Here is a 14,970-nt window from a genome sequence, read left to right as displayed (position 1 = left end):
GAGTTTATTCAGTGCTTCTTTCAGTGGTCTTCTTTCTGGTTCATATGTGTGGCACTCAATGAATACATGCTATACAGATTCAGGCACATTGGAACGATCACATTACCCTGATGGATGTTTTCCAATAACTTCAAGTGTTGTTTTAGGGTCTGTATGACCTATTCTGAGACATAATAATTGATTCTAGTTTTCAGCTTATTCTGGTTTTCCTAGCATGTCCTACAAATCTTTGAATGCTGTACAAGTATCTTCCTGTATAATTTATATCCCAATATTCCTGATTATTTTGATTCAGCTTTACTCAATAGGATCTGAAGATCTATGTTTTTCGATTGCAATGACTGTGTGACAAGAACATCTGCATCTTGGTTTTCCTCCACTCCCACGTGTGCTGGAATCCAAACAAATTCTACTGGGACTTTTTTGGAACAGAATATGATAAATCTGGTAAATGATGTTGGCTCTTTTCACACAGAAGGCTCTTGACCCTTCTCCTGTGCCACATTCACCCAATCACACCCACATTCATACACCGATACACAGATCAGTAGGCAACTTGAGGTTAAGTGCCTTGCCCAGGGGCACATTGACATATGGCAGGAGGAAGCTGGAATCAAACCCACAACCTTCTGATTGCAAGACAACTACTCTTCCTACTGAGCCACAGTCGCCTTGTGTGAATTAATTTTGTTATATTTGTGAGAGAAGCAGAGAAATTCTTGGGAATGAACGATCTTTCGTGGAACCATGTTACTAAAAAACTAAAAAAGCAGATGGGATGCTGAATTACGATGGAATGCAAGAAGTCTAATATCCAATGGAGAGGATTTTAAAGGATTTATAAAAAATCTTGCAGAGAAACCAAGTATTATTTGTGTTCAGGAAACTTGTCTTAAGCCCCCATTAGATTTTGTTATTAAAGGTTATTTTAACTTAAGGAAGGACAGATCAGAGAGAAATGGAGTGGGGTGTAAAACATTTGTTAAAGGACTGCAAAACAGAGTGTTACAAATCGGTATTGAGCTGAAATATATAATAGTAGAAATATAGACTGTAGATGGGAAAACTAAGATATTACTTTTTTTTTTATATTCCCTGTAAGGATCTTTCTATGGATACAATTAATGTACTTCATCCTGATTTAGATGGAAATAGTATTTGTTGCGGAGATTTTAATGCACATTGTACATTATAGGGCACCCATAATGATGAAAACGGAAGGTTGATTAAAGAACTTATTTAAAGAATAAGAATTTAGTATGTCTTAATGATGGAAATGGAACAAAAATGTTAATGTTAGAAATGGTTTACAGTCAGCTATTGATCTAACTTTGGCATCTGACACATTAGCAGCTAAATGCACATGGGAGATTATTTCAGATACAACAATAGGAAGTGATCATTATCTAATAACTAAGACAGTAAAATTAACATTGGGAGGTTACAAAAAGAAGGAATAAAGAGATGGTTATTTAATAAAGCAAGCTGGTACATGTTTACTGTCGAGGTAGGAAAACTTTACTGGCCGTACATTACTCCTCACCTCTCCCCGACTCTTTTTATGTGACACCCCAAAGGACAATACTCAGTCAGAGATCAGTTGTATATTTCCACAAGTTTATTAAAACCAATCTGAATTCAGAGAGGAGACACACACTTACACGGGTACCTGGAAACGTCTGTGTGTTGTCTCCTCTGGAGGTGCGCCACAATACCCTTATATACCCCTCACTGCTATGCAGTACACATACACAATCATTCTGTCTGTGGGTGTCTCCCAGCAACAATATAACCAATATAACCGTTCCTCATGTCCAAATAAGGAGTGCTTCTGGTTACTTCCTTCTGGCAAACTCATCCTCTTTCTGCTTCTTTCATCCTCCATCTATTTACGACCTTGCCCTCTCTCTGCCCTTTCTCCCCTGTCGTTCACCGATTTATGACCTTGCATTTTCTATGCTTCACTCCCTAAGCTTGACTCTCCTATATCTGCACACAGGTTACACACATAGATAGTTTATATTCTACATTACACATATTGGTGATCAAGAAATTAGGAAAATAAATATTAATCAGGATGTTGATTATATTAATAGTTGCATTTGTGAAGGCAGCAAAGCAGGCTATTCCAAGATCGCATGGTGGAAATAGGAAAAAGATTGTGCCATGGTGGATGCAAGAATGTGACAAGGTTATTAAATCTCCAAACAAAGCTTTTTAAATTGCAAAACATAAATCATAACTTTCAGAATCTAATTGACTGTACACAATTACAGGTTGATGTCAGGAGGACATTGGAAAGAAGAAAAAGGAGTTCTGGTCCTCCTTTTATAATTCGGTTGGAAGGGAAACTGAACAAAGTTTGGGGAATGATTAAAAAGATGAATGAAAATTAAAAGACAATATGGATATCCAAGTCTACATGATAACGCTACAATCGCAGTTTCAAACCATGAAATGCAGAAATGTTAGGAACAAATCATGGCAAGATTCATAGTTCAAAAAACATAAATATAGAAAAACAAAGAAGGGGAGAAATGACCTTAGTTGAAAATGAATGTTTGTTGAACCAATATCCCAAAGCTCCAAACTTGCTAAACATTGCATTTTCAAAATCAGAATTGAATCGACCAATAAATAAATTTAAGGAATCTGCACCAGGCAAAGTGCTGCATGGTGGCGCAGTTGGTAGCACTGTTGCCTTGCAGCAAGAAGGTCCTGGGTTTGTCTCCTGGCCAGAGGGTCTTTCTGTGTGGAATCTGGATGTTCTCCCCGTGCATGCATGGGTTCTCACCGGGTACTCCTGCTTCCTGCCACCGTCCAAAGACATGCCTGTTAGGTTACGGTAATTGGTAACTCTAAATTGCCCTTAGATCTGTGAATGAGTGTGTGCTTGGTTTTTGTGTGTTGCTCTGCGATGGACTGGCGACCTGTCCAGGGTGAACCCCGCCTCTCGCCCATAGACTGCTGGAGATAGGCACCAGCTCCCCTATGACCCACTATGGAAGAAGTGGTAGAAAATGACTGACTGCACCAGGCAAAGATCAGATCTGTAATACAATGATATATCATCTTAGTGATTCAGTCCAAAATATATTGTTTGACCTATATAACAAAGAATGGGAGAAAGGGGAAATCCCACAAAGTTTGAAAGAAGCCTTAATAATTCTAATATACAACCCAGAAAAAGATTGTGCCAATCCAGGTAGTTATAGACCTATTGCTTCAACATCTAACATTTTTAAGGTTATGGCAAAAATGATAAATAAAAGATTGACATATCATATAGCAATAAAGGGTTATCTGGCTGATCAAAGTTGTTTTAGAAAGAAGAAAAATACATTAGATCCATCAGTAGGAAGAGTAGTTGTCTTGCAATCAGAAGGTTGTGGGTTCGATTCCAGCTTCCTCCTGCCATATGTCAATGTGCCCCTGGGCAAGGCACTTAACCTCAAATTGCCTACCGATCTGCATATCGGTGTATGAATGTGAGTGCGATTGGGTGAATGTGGCTCTAGTGTAAAGCGCTTTGAGTGGTCTGTATGACTGGAAATGCACGATATAAGTTCAGTCCATTTATGTTTAGAACAAGGTATAAGGAGGGCTCAGGTGAATAAGGAAAGTGTGGCAGCTGTGGTTTTTGACACCGAAAAAGCATATGACATGATGTGGAAGGAGGGGTTGTTAATTAAACTTTGTAAATTGGGTATTTCAGGCCATATGTTCAAATGGATCAATAATTTTTTGTTGGGAAGAACCATGCAAGTTAAGATAGAAAAGGGATATTCTCAAAAATACTTTGGTACACCTCAAGGAAGTATAGTAAGTCCTTTATTATTTTGTATAATAATGTATCTTGTGAAGTAGAACGTGGAATGGGTTTTCTTTTTTTGCGCATGATGGGAAAAGAGGAAAAAACGTATAGTTATTAGTAAACAAACTTCAGAATGGTCTTATAAATGGGGTGTAAATTTTTTTGTCAATAAAACAAAGGTTATGTTTTTACAAGGAAAAGAAGTGAGTGTAAGTTAAAACTCAAACTATATAATCAGGAATTAGAGAGAGTAAAATGTTTTAGATTTTTAGGAATGTGGTTAGATGGGAAATTAATATTTCAGATAAATGTAAAAAAGTTCTGAATATAATGAGTGCAACAGGGAGTAGGTGGGGGCAGACAGGGTTGCTTTAAGGGCCCTTTATATTGGATTGATAACGTCAGTGGATGTGGTGTTTGGTCCAGCAGGAGAGATGATTCTTAAAAAATTAGATCACATTCAAATTCTGGCATTAGACTTTGTTCAGGAGCATTCAGGACATCTGTGGCAGCTTTGCAAGTAGAAATAGGAGAAATGCCACTGGGACTAAAAAGACTACATTTTTTAGTATCCTACTGGACAGGTTTAGAGGACCATAATAAATGTCATCCAACACGAAACATTCTAAAACCCTGCTGGGAGTAGGAGAAGAAGACAGAAAAAGCTTATGCTTGGTTAGTGGAACCGAGATCAGCAGAACTAGGATTGGATCAACTGGTTATTAGTCCAATACTAGTTGATCCACTCACCACCAGTTCCATTACCAGAAATACATCCATGGATCCTCCCTGAAGTTAAAAAAACAGTTTTTTCAGTCCTTGAAAAGAAGAAAGATAAGAAGTTTATTTTAGAGGCTCAAAGTATACAGAATTATATTGATAGTTATCACAGTTATATTCAGATTTACACAGATGCATCAAAAGATTCAGATAACACAATGGGAGTAACATTTAATATACCTCAATTTAATATTAACATGAAATGCTACCCATTAATTTGACAGTTTCTTCTAAATACTGGCTTAATTAAGAGGATTTAATTTATTCAAGTATTTTTTTTATTTAGTTAAAGTTATTTTTTTAATTGTATTATTAAAATCCTGATCCACACTCCTTACCAGCTAGTGGCGGTAATGCACCATTAAGTTGTAAACGCCAATAAACAACGCAAGAAAAAGAAGCAGCAGCAGAAGAAGAAGAACTAGAGCATCACAGGAAGTAATGTGTCGCCAGCAGCGTTATATTTCTTCTGCTTGGAGTCATTTTAGAGAGCCTGATCATCTGTGGGCTGAAAATGTGTGTTTGTAGTAAGAATGTCTTCAGTCCAGATTAAAAGAGAGTTTATCCTCCAGCAGGTAGCTCCTGCTGAAGAAACATTCTCAGAGTTAAAAGAAATCAAGTCCGAGGAAGAGATGAGTGGTCGCCACAGGCTGCTGTATTTCACCCGGACACCCGAGATCATCTTACACCGAATAGGTATGAAACCCCTTCCATGCTGAGGTTTTACTGATGATGCAGGATGCAGATTGTGCTTTTAAAACGTTCATTTCGGAAGATTTAGTAGCGGATATTAGGCAACGAAGCTAAAGTTTGTTTCCGATTGAAGCTCCCTAATCGAGAAACGTCTAAAGGACCATTCCACCTTTTTCTTTTTTTTTTTTAACTACCTTTAGCATCTTTAATCAGTTCTAATTTGAAACCTACACATGCGATTTCTGTGTTGTTGTTTTTTGGTTCATCTGGACCACACTGGAACCAGTTAAAAAAAAAAGTAAAAATTACAACTTCTACGAACCTGTGGACCTTTTTATTAATAAAGCCGTATTTTGTTAAACAGATGTTGTATTTCAAAGATGTGAACCTCTTTGCTGCATTAGAATCCCCTTTCTCACTGTAAATATGGCCTTCATAAAAGGCATTTTTCATTAATTCTAATATTTATACTGCTGATGATTAAAAGTTATTGGAAACATTTCACTTAACTTTTCAATAACATGTTCTTTAACTTCAGACCCTACTGTGTCTGTTTGGACAAACCACAAACTGAAAAATCTATTAGTGTAGCATAATCTAGTCTAGGGTTGAAGAGTTTAAATGTTGAAGGTTTTACACTAGAGGTTTAATTAAACTTAAATGACGTAGAATCGTCCTTTAGATGTTTCTCGGATTGGAAACTTCAACCAGAAGAAAACTCGTTCCTCGTCTGTTCACCTGCGTTCAACACAGCCGCCGTTTGCCCTTTAAAATCTGCACGTTTTGTTCTCTGATTTATTGCTGTTTAAATTTACTTCTTCTTTTAAATCTACATATACTTTATTTTGGTTTTCTAAAGAGCTAATGTCGGCTAGCATGAATATTAAGCTATTTTACATTATTTTAATGTATCAAAAATCAGTCAGTCTCACAATCTATGAAGAGCCCAGTCTGAACAATGAATGAATAATTCACATTTCCAGGGAGCAGTCTGCACTGCATATTAATAGGAAGGGCAGATTTCTGTTTCTTAGGCATATTATCGATATAAATTAACATTTCAGTTGGGGAATTAAAAGAAAAATCAAACTTACTCTAAATCTACTCAGTATTGATTTCAGAAACAAAGATAAAACTAAAACAAAACTCTATCTAAAAACTACTATATTGACATTTTTATCACTTTGAATAAATGCTTGACCATGAAGCAGTGGATTTATATAATGGTTTGGGAAACCCTGAAATTGATGCTATTGCAAAATGTACCAATTATATATCATTGTTATTTTTGTAATATCATGCAGCCATACAGTGTATATGTACTTAGTACTTGGTAGAAGCACACTTTACTTGAATTACTGCATCAATGTAACAAGACATGGGGGTGATCAGCCTGTACTAATTAGGTTTTAAGGAAGCTCAGATTCCTTTAAGAGCTCAAACAATTTTTTATTTATTAAAATGGTATAATTCTCATAGGAAATACATTTGTGTTGTTTTAATTATTATGATTATATTATTCAATATTAATATTTAATATTTGATGAAATAATAATTCAGTCTGTTAAGTGTTGACCAGTGAATACCATCCCAGTAAGGCAATGGTATTAGGACATTAGTGAAAGGGGTGAGCCAAGCTCTGACATTACTAAACATCAAAACTCTGCACACACATGGAATAAATTCACACAATTTCTTAAAATACAAGAATTTATTAACAAAAATAAGTCAACTCAAAGTCAAACATATTTCAATCAACAAAGTCTTTACTATACTAAAACAACCCAACTAAACTACCGAACAAAATGAAAGAATAAGGAAGACCAACGATGTACAGCTGTGTACAATATGACCACTACCAATAAAGTGATGAAACATTACCATTCAATGTTATTTGATTGAGAATGTTTGAGAACCAAGGATTATCTTGAAGACTCTGGAGATGAAGTTAAGTTAGTATTGGAACTAACTTAGGCAATAATTGGTATACCTTCAAACCACCATTCACAATGGAAGATCAGATAAAACATTATTTTAATAAAATAATATTTTAAAGAATGATTTGCTGAATAAAACCAACCTTCTGGATGACCAATTCTCAACATAAATTTTGTCTTAACTTTAAAAGCCAACATTAGCTGAGCATCTAGTCTGCTAACCAAACGTCATAAAATGAACATTATTTAGAATATTTCACGCTGAACTAATCTTCTCTGCCCAAACACTACCTCTTACGTGAACCGTGCTGAGGAAAAGATGTCCTGGGCGACAAGTTGAGGGAAACAAAGCTGTCCGGTCATACACATGTGGAGTGAACAAAGGGGCTAGTGTTGCTGTCGGGGGTCGGCTGGTTAGCCAGCCTGGCCGAACTGTACGACAACCTCAGTGGCCGCGGGGCGGCTGGGTAGCTCTTGCTATCTGGGTGTGTACACAAAGAAAGGTGTGGATTGCTGCGGTCCCGTTGTCCTCTGTCAGGCCAAGGAAAACCGCTCTAATTAGAGCTGCTGTGGGGCAGTCTCTGGGACACAGTATGTTTCTGTCCTCAGAAAAGGAGGCAAGCTTGTTTTAATCACCCCCTTTTATATGAATGAATGCTGGGTACTCGAACAGCAATTCATTACTTAACTTTTTGGAAACGATCTGCGTGATCGTAGTAACTTTCATCCAAGTTGAATTATGAATTAAGTTATGCCTGCTCGCCGGAAAGGATACATTTGTACATTGTGTCCCTCCGTCCTCTCTCCTAAAGAGCTGTGTGGTAGAGGCCGCCATGTTGGAACCCGCCATTTTTGTTCAAACAATGACGTCATGGGAGTCAACTATGACTCCTCCTCTTCCTGGGCTGGGTTATGGTGCGTTCAGGCTGACCGTGAATACCGCGATAGGAGCGAGTAAACCTGTGTAGAGGCACATTCAGGGACAAAGCAATGCAATAGACGCGATGCGAACGGAACAATTAGGGCGAATAGAGCAAAACGAGAGCGAAGCGAAACCCGCGATGGACGCGAAGTGAATTTGGAGTTGAAAAATCGTAACTTTTTTGTCAATTTGCGTCGCGAATCAGTCAGTGCAGTCCCTGCAAAGAAATGGGGAAACAATACCTACAATCCACAAACATCACATAAATAAAAGACAAACGTTCATGTACACATAGGATGAAGGAAGGTTTGCTCTGAGAGGTTTGTGGGTGGCTTTGAAAAAAGCCGTTTAAATTTAGTCCTGAAAAGGACTGGTCAGTAAGACACGCATGAAGCTGTGAAGCACACATGTGGCCTTCACACACAGCCTTCTACTGAACTGAGATTTTTTTACTCACCGAAGACAGATGGACAGACATTCTGTAGCGGGGACACTGCGCCTGTAGCTGGTTTCCCGGAGACTGATTCGTCCCCTAACGCAGAGCAGCAGGTCCTCAAACTGGGTCCTGGATAGACGGAATGCCACTAAAAGCGACCGTGATACGACGCTACTCCTGGAGTAGGTGATAGTACTCTCCAAACTGGTTCCGTTTCTGGAGAATCTGGGGAACCCTGAGGCATTGATGACGATGGCGTTGTTCGGCTTTCTATAAATAAAGCGGCGTGACATGTTTCGGAAATGCAGGTCCGCTATGTTGAGTTGAAACCGGCAAGCAGCAGATAGAAGCTCCTTCTATTACATCACGCAGTGAAGGTAATGGAGCACTGTTGGCTGTTGGCCACGTGAATTGCTGGCGAAATGTCAGGCAAGCAACAGGACACGAATGAAGCAAAAAACTTGCTGAAATTGCGGTCGGTCTGAAGGCACCATTAGGCGTAAGTTAGGGTGACACTAAAAGGTGTAGAACGGTTCATACTGCCATTTGATTATGTACAGTTTAGAGTCCATGTTCATGCATGTTGTAAGACTTGGCTGGTGTCCCAACATTGTAGTTATTTGACTGTTTTAAGAGATTTAAAACTGCATTAGATTACAGGATAGAGATTATCTTAGTAATCGAGTACACTAACCACTATTCTAAAAGTTGATTGAGTAATTGGTTAAAACAATTGTCACATTCTGCAGATTTTTCATTTTGCTAATAGTTTCTGTTTCCTGTTATTGAAATACATGAAACAGAAAATGCAGGCTAAAAAATTATCCAATTCCTTTTTTTAAATAAAACTTATACATTTTTTGCTTAAAATGCAATAACATAGCATGCCTTTAGTGTAAACTTGAACATTTGTAGTGAAGCATGCATCTGCAGCTGAAACAAAAAGTTCTAACAACAACATGGCAAAAGCTCAACCCTTTCTAGTTGACCTAACATCCATACCATGCTAGCTGCCTTTGGAGTGACAATGGTCACAAACTAAAAAATGCATAATGCATTCTGGATTTTAAAGAGATATTTCTTACAGCAAAAAGCATAATGTTATCCAAATTAAGTAGAACCCTTGTAGTGTACTTAAGTGCCAAGTTAGTTACACTCTTGTTTTTTTTTTTTGTGCAGAAGCAAAGAAGAAATAATATGTACACAATACGTATCAAAAAGATAAACGGCAAATTTAAGTCCAGGTATAATTACTTTGTTTTTTCGGATTGTGGGGCTACCTTGCTATGACGATCTCACCCACATTTAGATGGTACTCAATAGTTTTTTGATTTTTTTTTTCTCCATGTCCTGTCTGGCAGAGTATTGTTGTCAGAGTCCCAAGAAGAAGCCCAACAGATTTACTTTCACAAGTGGAGCATTACGGTTATCGCTATAATGTTCTGCTTGATATAAAAAACTTTTTTAAAATCTGCTTTGGGATTATCTCAAATGCAATAGACTCTGAGACGGAAACAGGCAGAGAAGGAGATACGAATAAAGAAAGAAGGATAAAGGGAATACTAAATAACACCCTAGAAGACTGCTTGTACACCTGCAGAAACAGATATATAACAACAGTGTTACTGAAAATACATGGTACTAATAAATGCAAAATGTATTTACTGGCATATGCATCTCAAAATAGAGTATTTCTCTATGTGTGAGTGTGCTTGTGTCTATAAGGTTTCTCCATAAGAATATTAAATAGTGGGTTTGAGGAGCCACAGACCTGGCCCCAGGACCTGAGACACAAAGGAGATTGGAGCCATAAACATCCAAAGGCCCCCCAGAGCACAGGAACACTGGGAGGACCACTGCCGGGACACCTGCACCTTCCCCCAGAGGAGAGCCACAGTGCCTGGAACTGCACCAACAAGCCCACGGGCCCTGTCGCAGCCGGCTACGCTGGAGCAAATCCAGCCATGGACCCAGAGACCCGAGGGCGCACCAGCCCCTAGCAGAGGCCCGACAGAGCCAGAGGGTCCAGGGCCCGCCAAGCAGCCATCAGGTGTAAGGTTGCACACACCAAAGCACCCAGCCCCGGATACAGAGAACCACCAACACACCGGCGGGCAGACACAGCAGCCACCGGCAGGGGCCTTAGAATGATCCAGGACGGGGTGCAAATGCGTACACATAAAAACACTCACACCCACACCCCTAACATAAAGACACAACAATTCACACTCCCCATACACTCTGTATCCCCAGGTTCAGGTACCAATACCCCAGAAGGACAACCAGCCTCTGGACCCAGGAGGTCGTCCCCTTGGTAGCCACGACAGCTACCGAGCTACCAGTCCAGACTATGCCCGGATGATCACGGCCCCCAATGACCCCTGCTCCTATCCAGAAAGGGGTCCTCGAACAAAGTAGGAGTGGGCCACCCCATCCAAACGAGCCCGCCAACCATAGCTGCCCCAGGAATAAACGGACCCAACTCCTCAATGAATTCCAATCTCAACCCCATGAATCTCCCACCCCCGTGAACCCCAACATGAAACATGAATTTCCCCACAGGGCCCGTCCCAAACCAGGACACAGATATAGAACACATTTCCCTGAACTCAAATGCCTAAAGCCGATGAAGACACATCCATACAGCGCGAGCTCCGCTAACAGCCCTGCCGAATCCCGCCCCTACCACACAACTGCCTGCGGCTGCAAGGCAACGGCCCCCCACAGAACATGGTGTGCTGAATAGTTAAACAGGATTTAATAAAGCCTCAAGCCATATAATTTTCCTAAATTAATTTTTGTTAATGAGATAATGAAGAATTATTTAAAGAATCATTTCAGACCTAGTTTTTTTTATCAGATTTTGCTAATTTTAGGACTGAATTCTTTTCAGAGCATCTTTATATGCATGGAATGAATAAATTAAAGTCTGCTTTCTTTCACCTAAAATAGAACGCCTTTCTTTTGTGTGTTTGCCTCTCCAGACCACCTACAGGATCATGTTTGGAAAGAGGAGGTTTTCTCTGACCAGCAGCTCTGTAAACAGGAGAGGAATTCCAGTTTGGACCAGGAGGAACCAGAACCTTTGCAGATAAAAGACGAACCAGTACATCCCTGGACAGAAGGGGGAGATATGGACCTCTATATAAGTAAGCCTGAAGAGCAGTTTGTACTGAAGCAGGAGACTGCAGATCCATTTATGGTGATTCCTTCTCATGTGGTAGAGTACTACATTGAACCAGAACCAATCGGACACCAAGTCCTCTCTCAGGATCTTTGTAAAACTGAGAACCAGGATCAAGAAGGAAACCATCAAAAAGATTCTAGATTAAACCCAGATAATGAGCCAAAACAAGATGATAGATGTCAGAAAACCATAATGCAAAAAAACTGTGTTAACAATTCAGAACCCAAAAGACACAAGAAAACTCACACTAACAACTTGTATTCTTGTAAAATTTGTGGTGACTTTTTTTCTCAAAATAGTAACTTGGCTCTACACATGAAAACTCACACAGGTCAGAGGCCCTTTTTATGTCTGTTTTGTGGAAAAAGCTTCACTACAAAATATGTTTTTAATAGCCACGTTAGAATTCACACAGGTGAGAAGCCTTTCTCTTGTGAGACGTGTGGAAAAGGCTTTACTCAAAAATGTCATTTGACTTATCACATGAGAACTCACACAGATGAAAGGCCTTTTCCTTGTAATACCTGTAAAAGAACCTTTAGAACAGACGCTTCATTGAATAAACACAGGAGAACTCACACAGGTGAGAGGCCATTTTTGTGCCGGATCTGTGGAAAAGCATTCTGTGAAATTAAAACCTTAAAAGCTCATTTCATAACTCACACAATGGAGGAGCGTTTTCCGCATATGACATGTGGAAAAATATTTAAAAAAAAAGCTTATGTAACAGTTCACATGGGAACTCACAAAGGTGGGAAGCCTTTCAGATGTCTGTCCTGTGGAAAAAGCTTCACAAAAAAATATGTTTTTAATAGGCACGTTAGAATTCACACAGGTGAGAGGCCTTTCTCTTGTGCGATTTGTGGCAAAAATTTTACTCAAAAATGTCATTTGACTTATCACATGAGAACTCACACAGATGAAAGGCCTTATCCTTGTAATACCTGTGAAAAAACATTCAAATCAAAATATTTTTTGGATCAACATGTGAAAACTCATACAGCTGAGAGGCCTTTCTTATGTCTGGACTGTGGAAAAGGCTTCACTAAGAAATCTAGCTTTAATGTGCATGTCAGGATTCACACAGGTGAGAAGCCTTTCTCTTGTGTGATTTGTGGCAAAGGTTTCAACCAAAAAAGTCATTTGATTTCTCACATGAGAACTCATACAGCCGAAAAGCCTTTTCCCTGCAATACCTGTGAAAAAAACTTCAGATCTAAAAGTTATTTGGACCAACATATGAGAACTCATACAGCTGAGAGGCCTTTCTTATGTCTGGACTGTGGAAAAAGCTTCACTAAGAAATCTAGCTTTATTGTGCATGTCAGGATTCACACGGGTGAGAAGCCTTTCTCTTGTACTATTTGTGGCAAAGGTTTTACCCAAAAATGTAATTTGACTTGTCACATGAGAACTCACACAGATGAGAAGCATTTTTCCTCTAATACCTGTGAAAAAACCTTCGGAAGAAAGGAATAATTGAATGAACACATGATAGCTTACACAGGTGAGAAGCCCTTTTTGTGTGTGACCTGTGGAAAACAGTTTACAGGAAGTTACAGATGAATTAATCACATGAAAACTCACATAGGTGAGAAGCTCTTTTTTGTGTCTGATCTGTGGAAAAGCATTTTGCCAAAGTTGACTTCATAACTCGCAAATATGAAGGCTTCTCCATATATGACTTGGGAAAAGTTACAGTAAAAAGACAGATTTAATACTTTACATGAGAACTCACACAGAACTCACACTGGTGAGAATCGATAGGAATGCACCGATCGATTCTCAGAATACACCTTTCCAGGTATGTAAAAAAAAAAAGTCCATGTGAAAACTCCTTTTACTCATCACATGAGAACATTCAGAGGTAAAAGGCTTTCTCCTTGCGATGTTTGGAGAACGAATAGGGAAAAAGGGAGAGAGTTGGGTAAAAAGTTAAAAGGGAGAAAAGGAGATAAGAAAACAGAAACGGAAAAAAGATAATATGAAAATACAAGATTATTCCTTAGAAGTCTTTTTTTTTTGTGACTGCAGAAAGAGACAGGTATGACATGAAGCAATTGCAGCCACAGACATCCAAAGGCCCCCTGGAGCGCAGGATAAAATGTTATATAAAAAAAACAGATTTAACCCTTAACCGAGAACTCACAACAGTGACCAGGTAGAAGAATGCACATGAGAGACCTTTTCCATGTATGACCCATGAAAAAATGTCCCTCTAAAAATGCCTTTACCCCATTGCCTGAGAAAATTCACAGGTTAAAGGCCTTTAAAGGTGATGTTTGGAGAAAATGTTTGTTCTGTTGCTGTCATTTGGCTTAAAATTGAAATTATTGCTGATCAGTTTGAACATGCTTTGACTTGGTACAAAGGCTTTTGAATTAATAATTGAAGTGCATTTATAGAAATATAACACTCGTCTAGAAGTTCAAACTTTCAACTTTATTAGTATTTTTCTAATGGGAAATTTACCATGAACTAATTTTAATGCTGTTCTTGATTCTGCAAATGTGCTGTTTACCTGCTAAAATTAAAGGAAATGATTCTTTTGTTTTTATTACGTTTTTTATTGTAATATTTTCTGCTGTGGCTGTTTTCCATTAATGTCATCACTGTTTGATTGATAAACCAAACAGCAATAAAAAATGTTTTAAAACACAGATTGTAAAAAGGAGTCTCCTCATGTGGTTTGATGTGAATTACAAAAGATATTTTTGAATGTTTTCTGTTAAATTTTTAGACCACCTTAAAGTACTAATAGATATTGCTTTGTATTGGTATTAAAATGCTCAGAGCAAGTTTAAGGAACGTGCAGCTAGTATCTTTTTGTAGTCAATGTTTGATGAATATAATTGACTGTTTATTTAAGATTAAGTTCGAACAAGGCTTCAGAGAAAACCTGAATACAGTATTGACCAGAAAAAGCCTGTTTGGTGCATCCCTCGTTATGGTGGGTTCCTTCTTTATATGGAGGTTGGAGCATCTAAAATTCAAGCCAGGAACATCCCTTGTAAAGTCCCCTGATCTAAAATCTCTTGATCTGGAAAGTCAGAGGTTCTCAACTAACCAATTGACCTCAAATTGTATAGTAGCAATGTGACTAAATTAATAAACGTTATTTGCTTATCTGACGGTTTGTAGCTTTTTAAAATCAGTCACACAGCATTTTAAATCATTTGCTGATTGTGTCTGAATCCATAA

General features: G+C 38.6%; 1 protein-coding gene across 3 annotated transcripts; it reads left to right on the top strand.

The window, feature by feature from the left end:
• The first annotated feature begins 5,024 nt into the window (after positions 1-5,024).
• Positions 5,025-14,429, top strand: LOC124879069 (gastrula zinc finger protein XlCGF57.1-like). 3 transcript variants are annotated; one of them, XM_047383371.1, is made up of 3 exons: positions 5,032-5,290; positions 11,567-12,352; positions 12,689-14,429. In XM_047383371.1, the coding sequence occupies exons 1-3, from the start codon at positions 5,128-5,130 to the stop codon at positions 13,246-13,248; spliced, it is 1,509 nt and encodes a 502-aa protein (XP_047239327.1). In that variant the 5' UTR covers positions 5,032-5,127; the 3' UTR covers positions 13,249-14,429. The 3 variants fall into 3 exon arrangements, with proteins under 3 accessions (XP_047239325.1, XP_047239327.1, XP_047239326.1); XM_047383369.1 differs by having other exon boundaries at positions 5,025-5,290; positions 11,567-14,429; XM_047383370.1 differs by lacking the exon at positions 5,032-5,290 and adding an exon at positions 10,083-11,315 and having other exon boundaries at positions 11,567-14,429.
• Positions 14,430-14,970: the final 541 nt, after the last annotated feature.

This window comes from Girardinichthys multiradiatus, chromosome 13, assembly GCF_021462225.1.
Source record: "Girardinichthys multiradiatus isolate DD_20200921_A chromosome 13, DD_fGirMul_XY1, whole genome shotgun sequence".
NCBI lineage: Eukaryota > Metazoa > Chordata > Actinopteri > Cyprinodontiformes > Goodeidae > Girardinichthys > Girardinichthys multiradiatus.
This window is presented reverse-complemented; position numbering and strand designations above follow the sequence as displayed.

Excerpts from the sequence above, each read along its gene's own strand:
- LOC124879069 (XM_047383369.1), top strand. The coding sequence starts at position 5,128 with ATGTCTTCAGTCCAGATTAAAAGAGAGTTTATCCTCCAGCAGGTAGCT. Across the intron at positions 5,291-11,566 it reads GATCATCTTACACCGAATAG|ACCACCTACAGGATCATGTT; the intron begins GTATGAAACCCC and ends TTGCCTCTCCAG.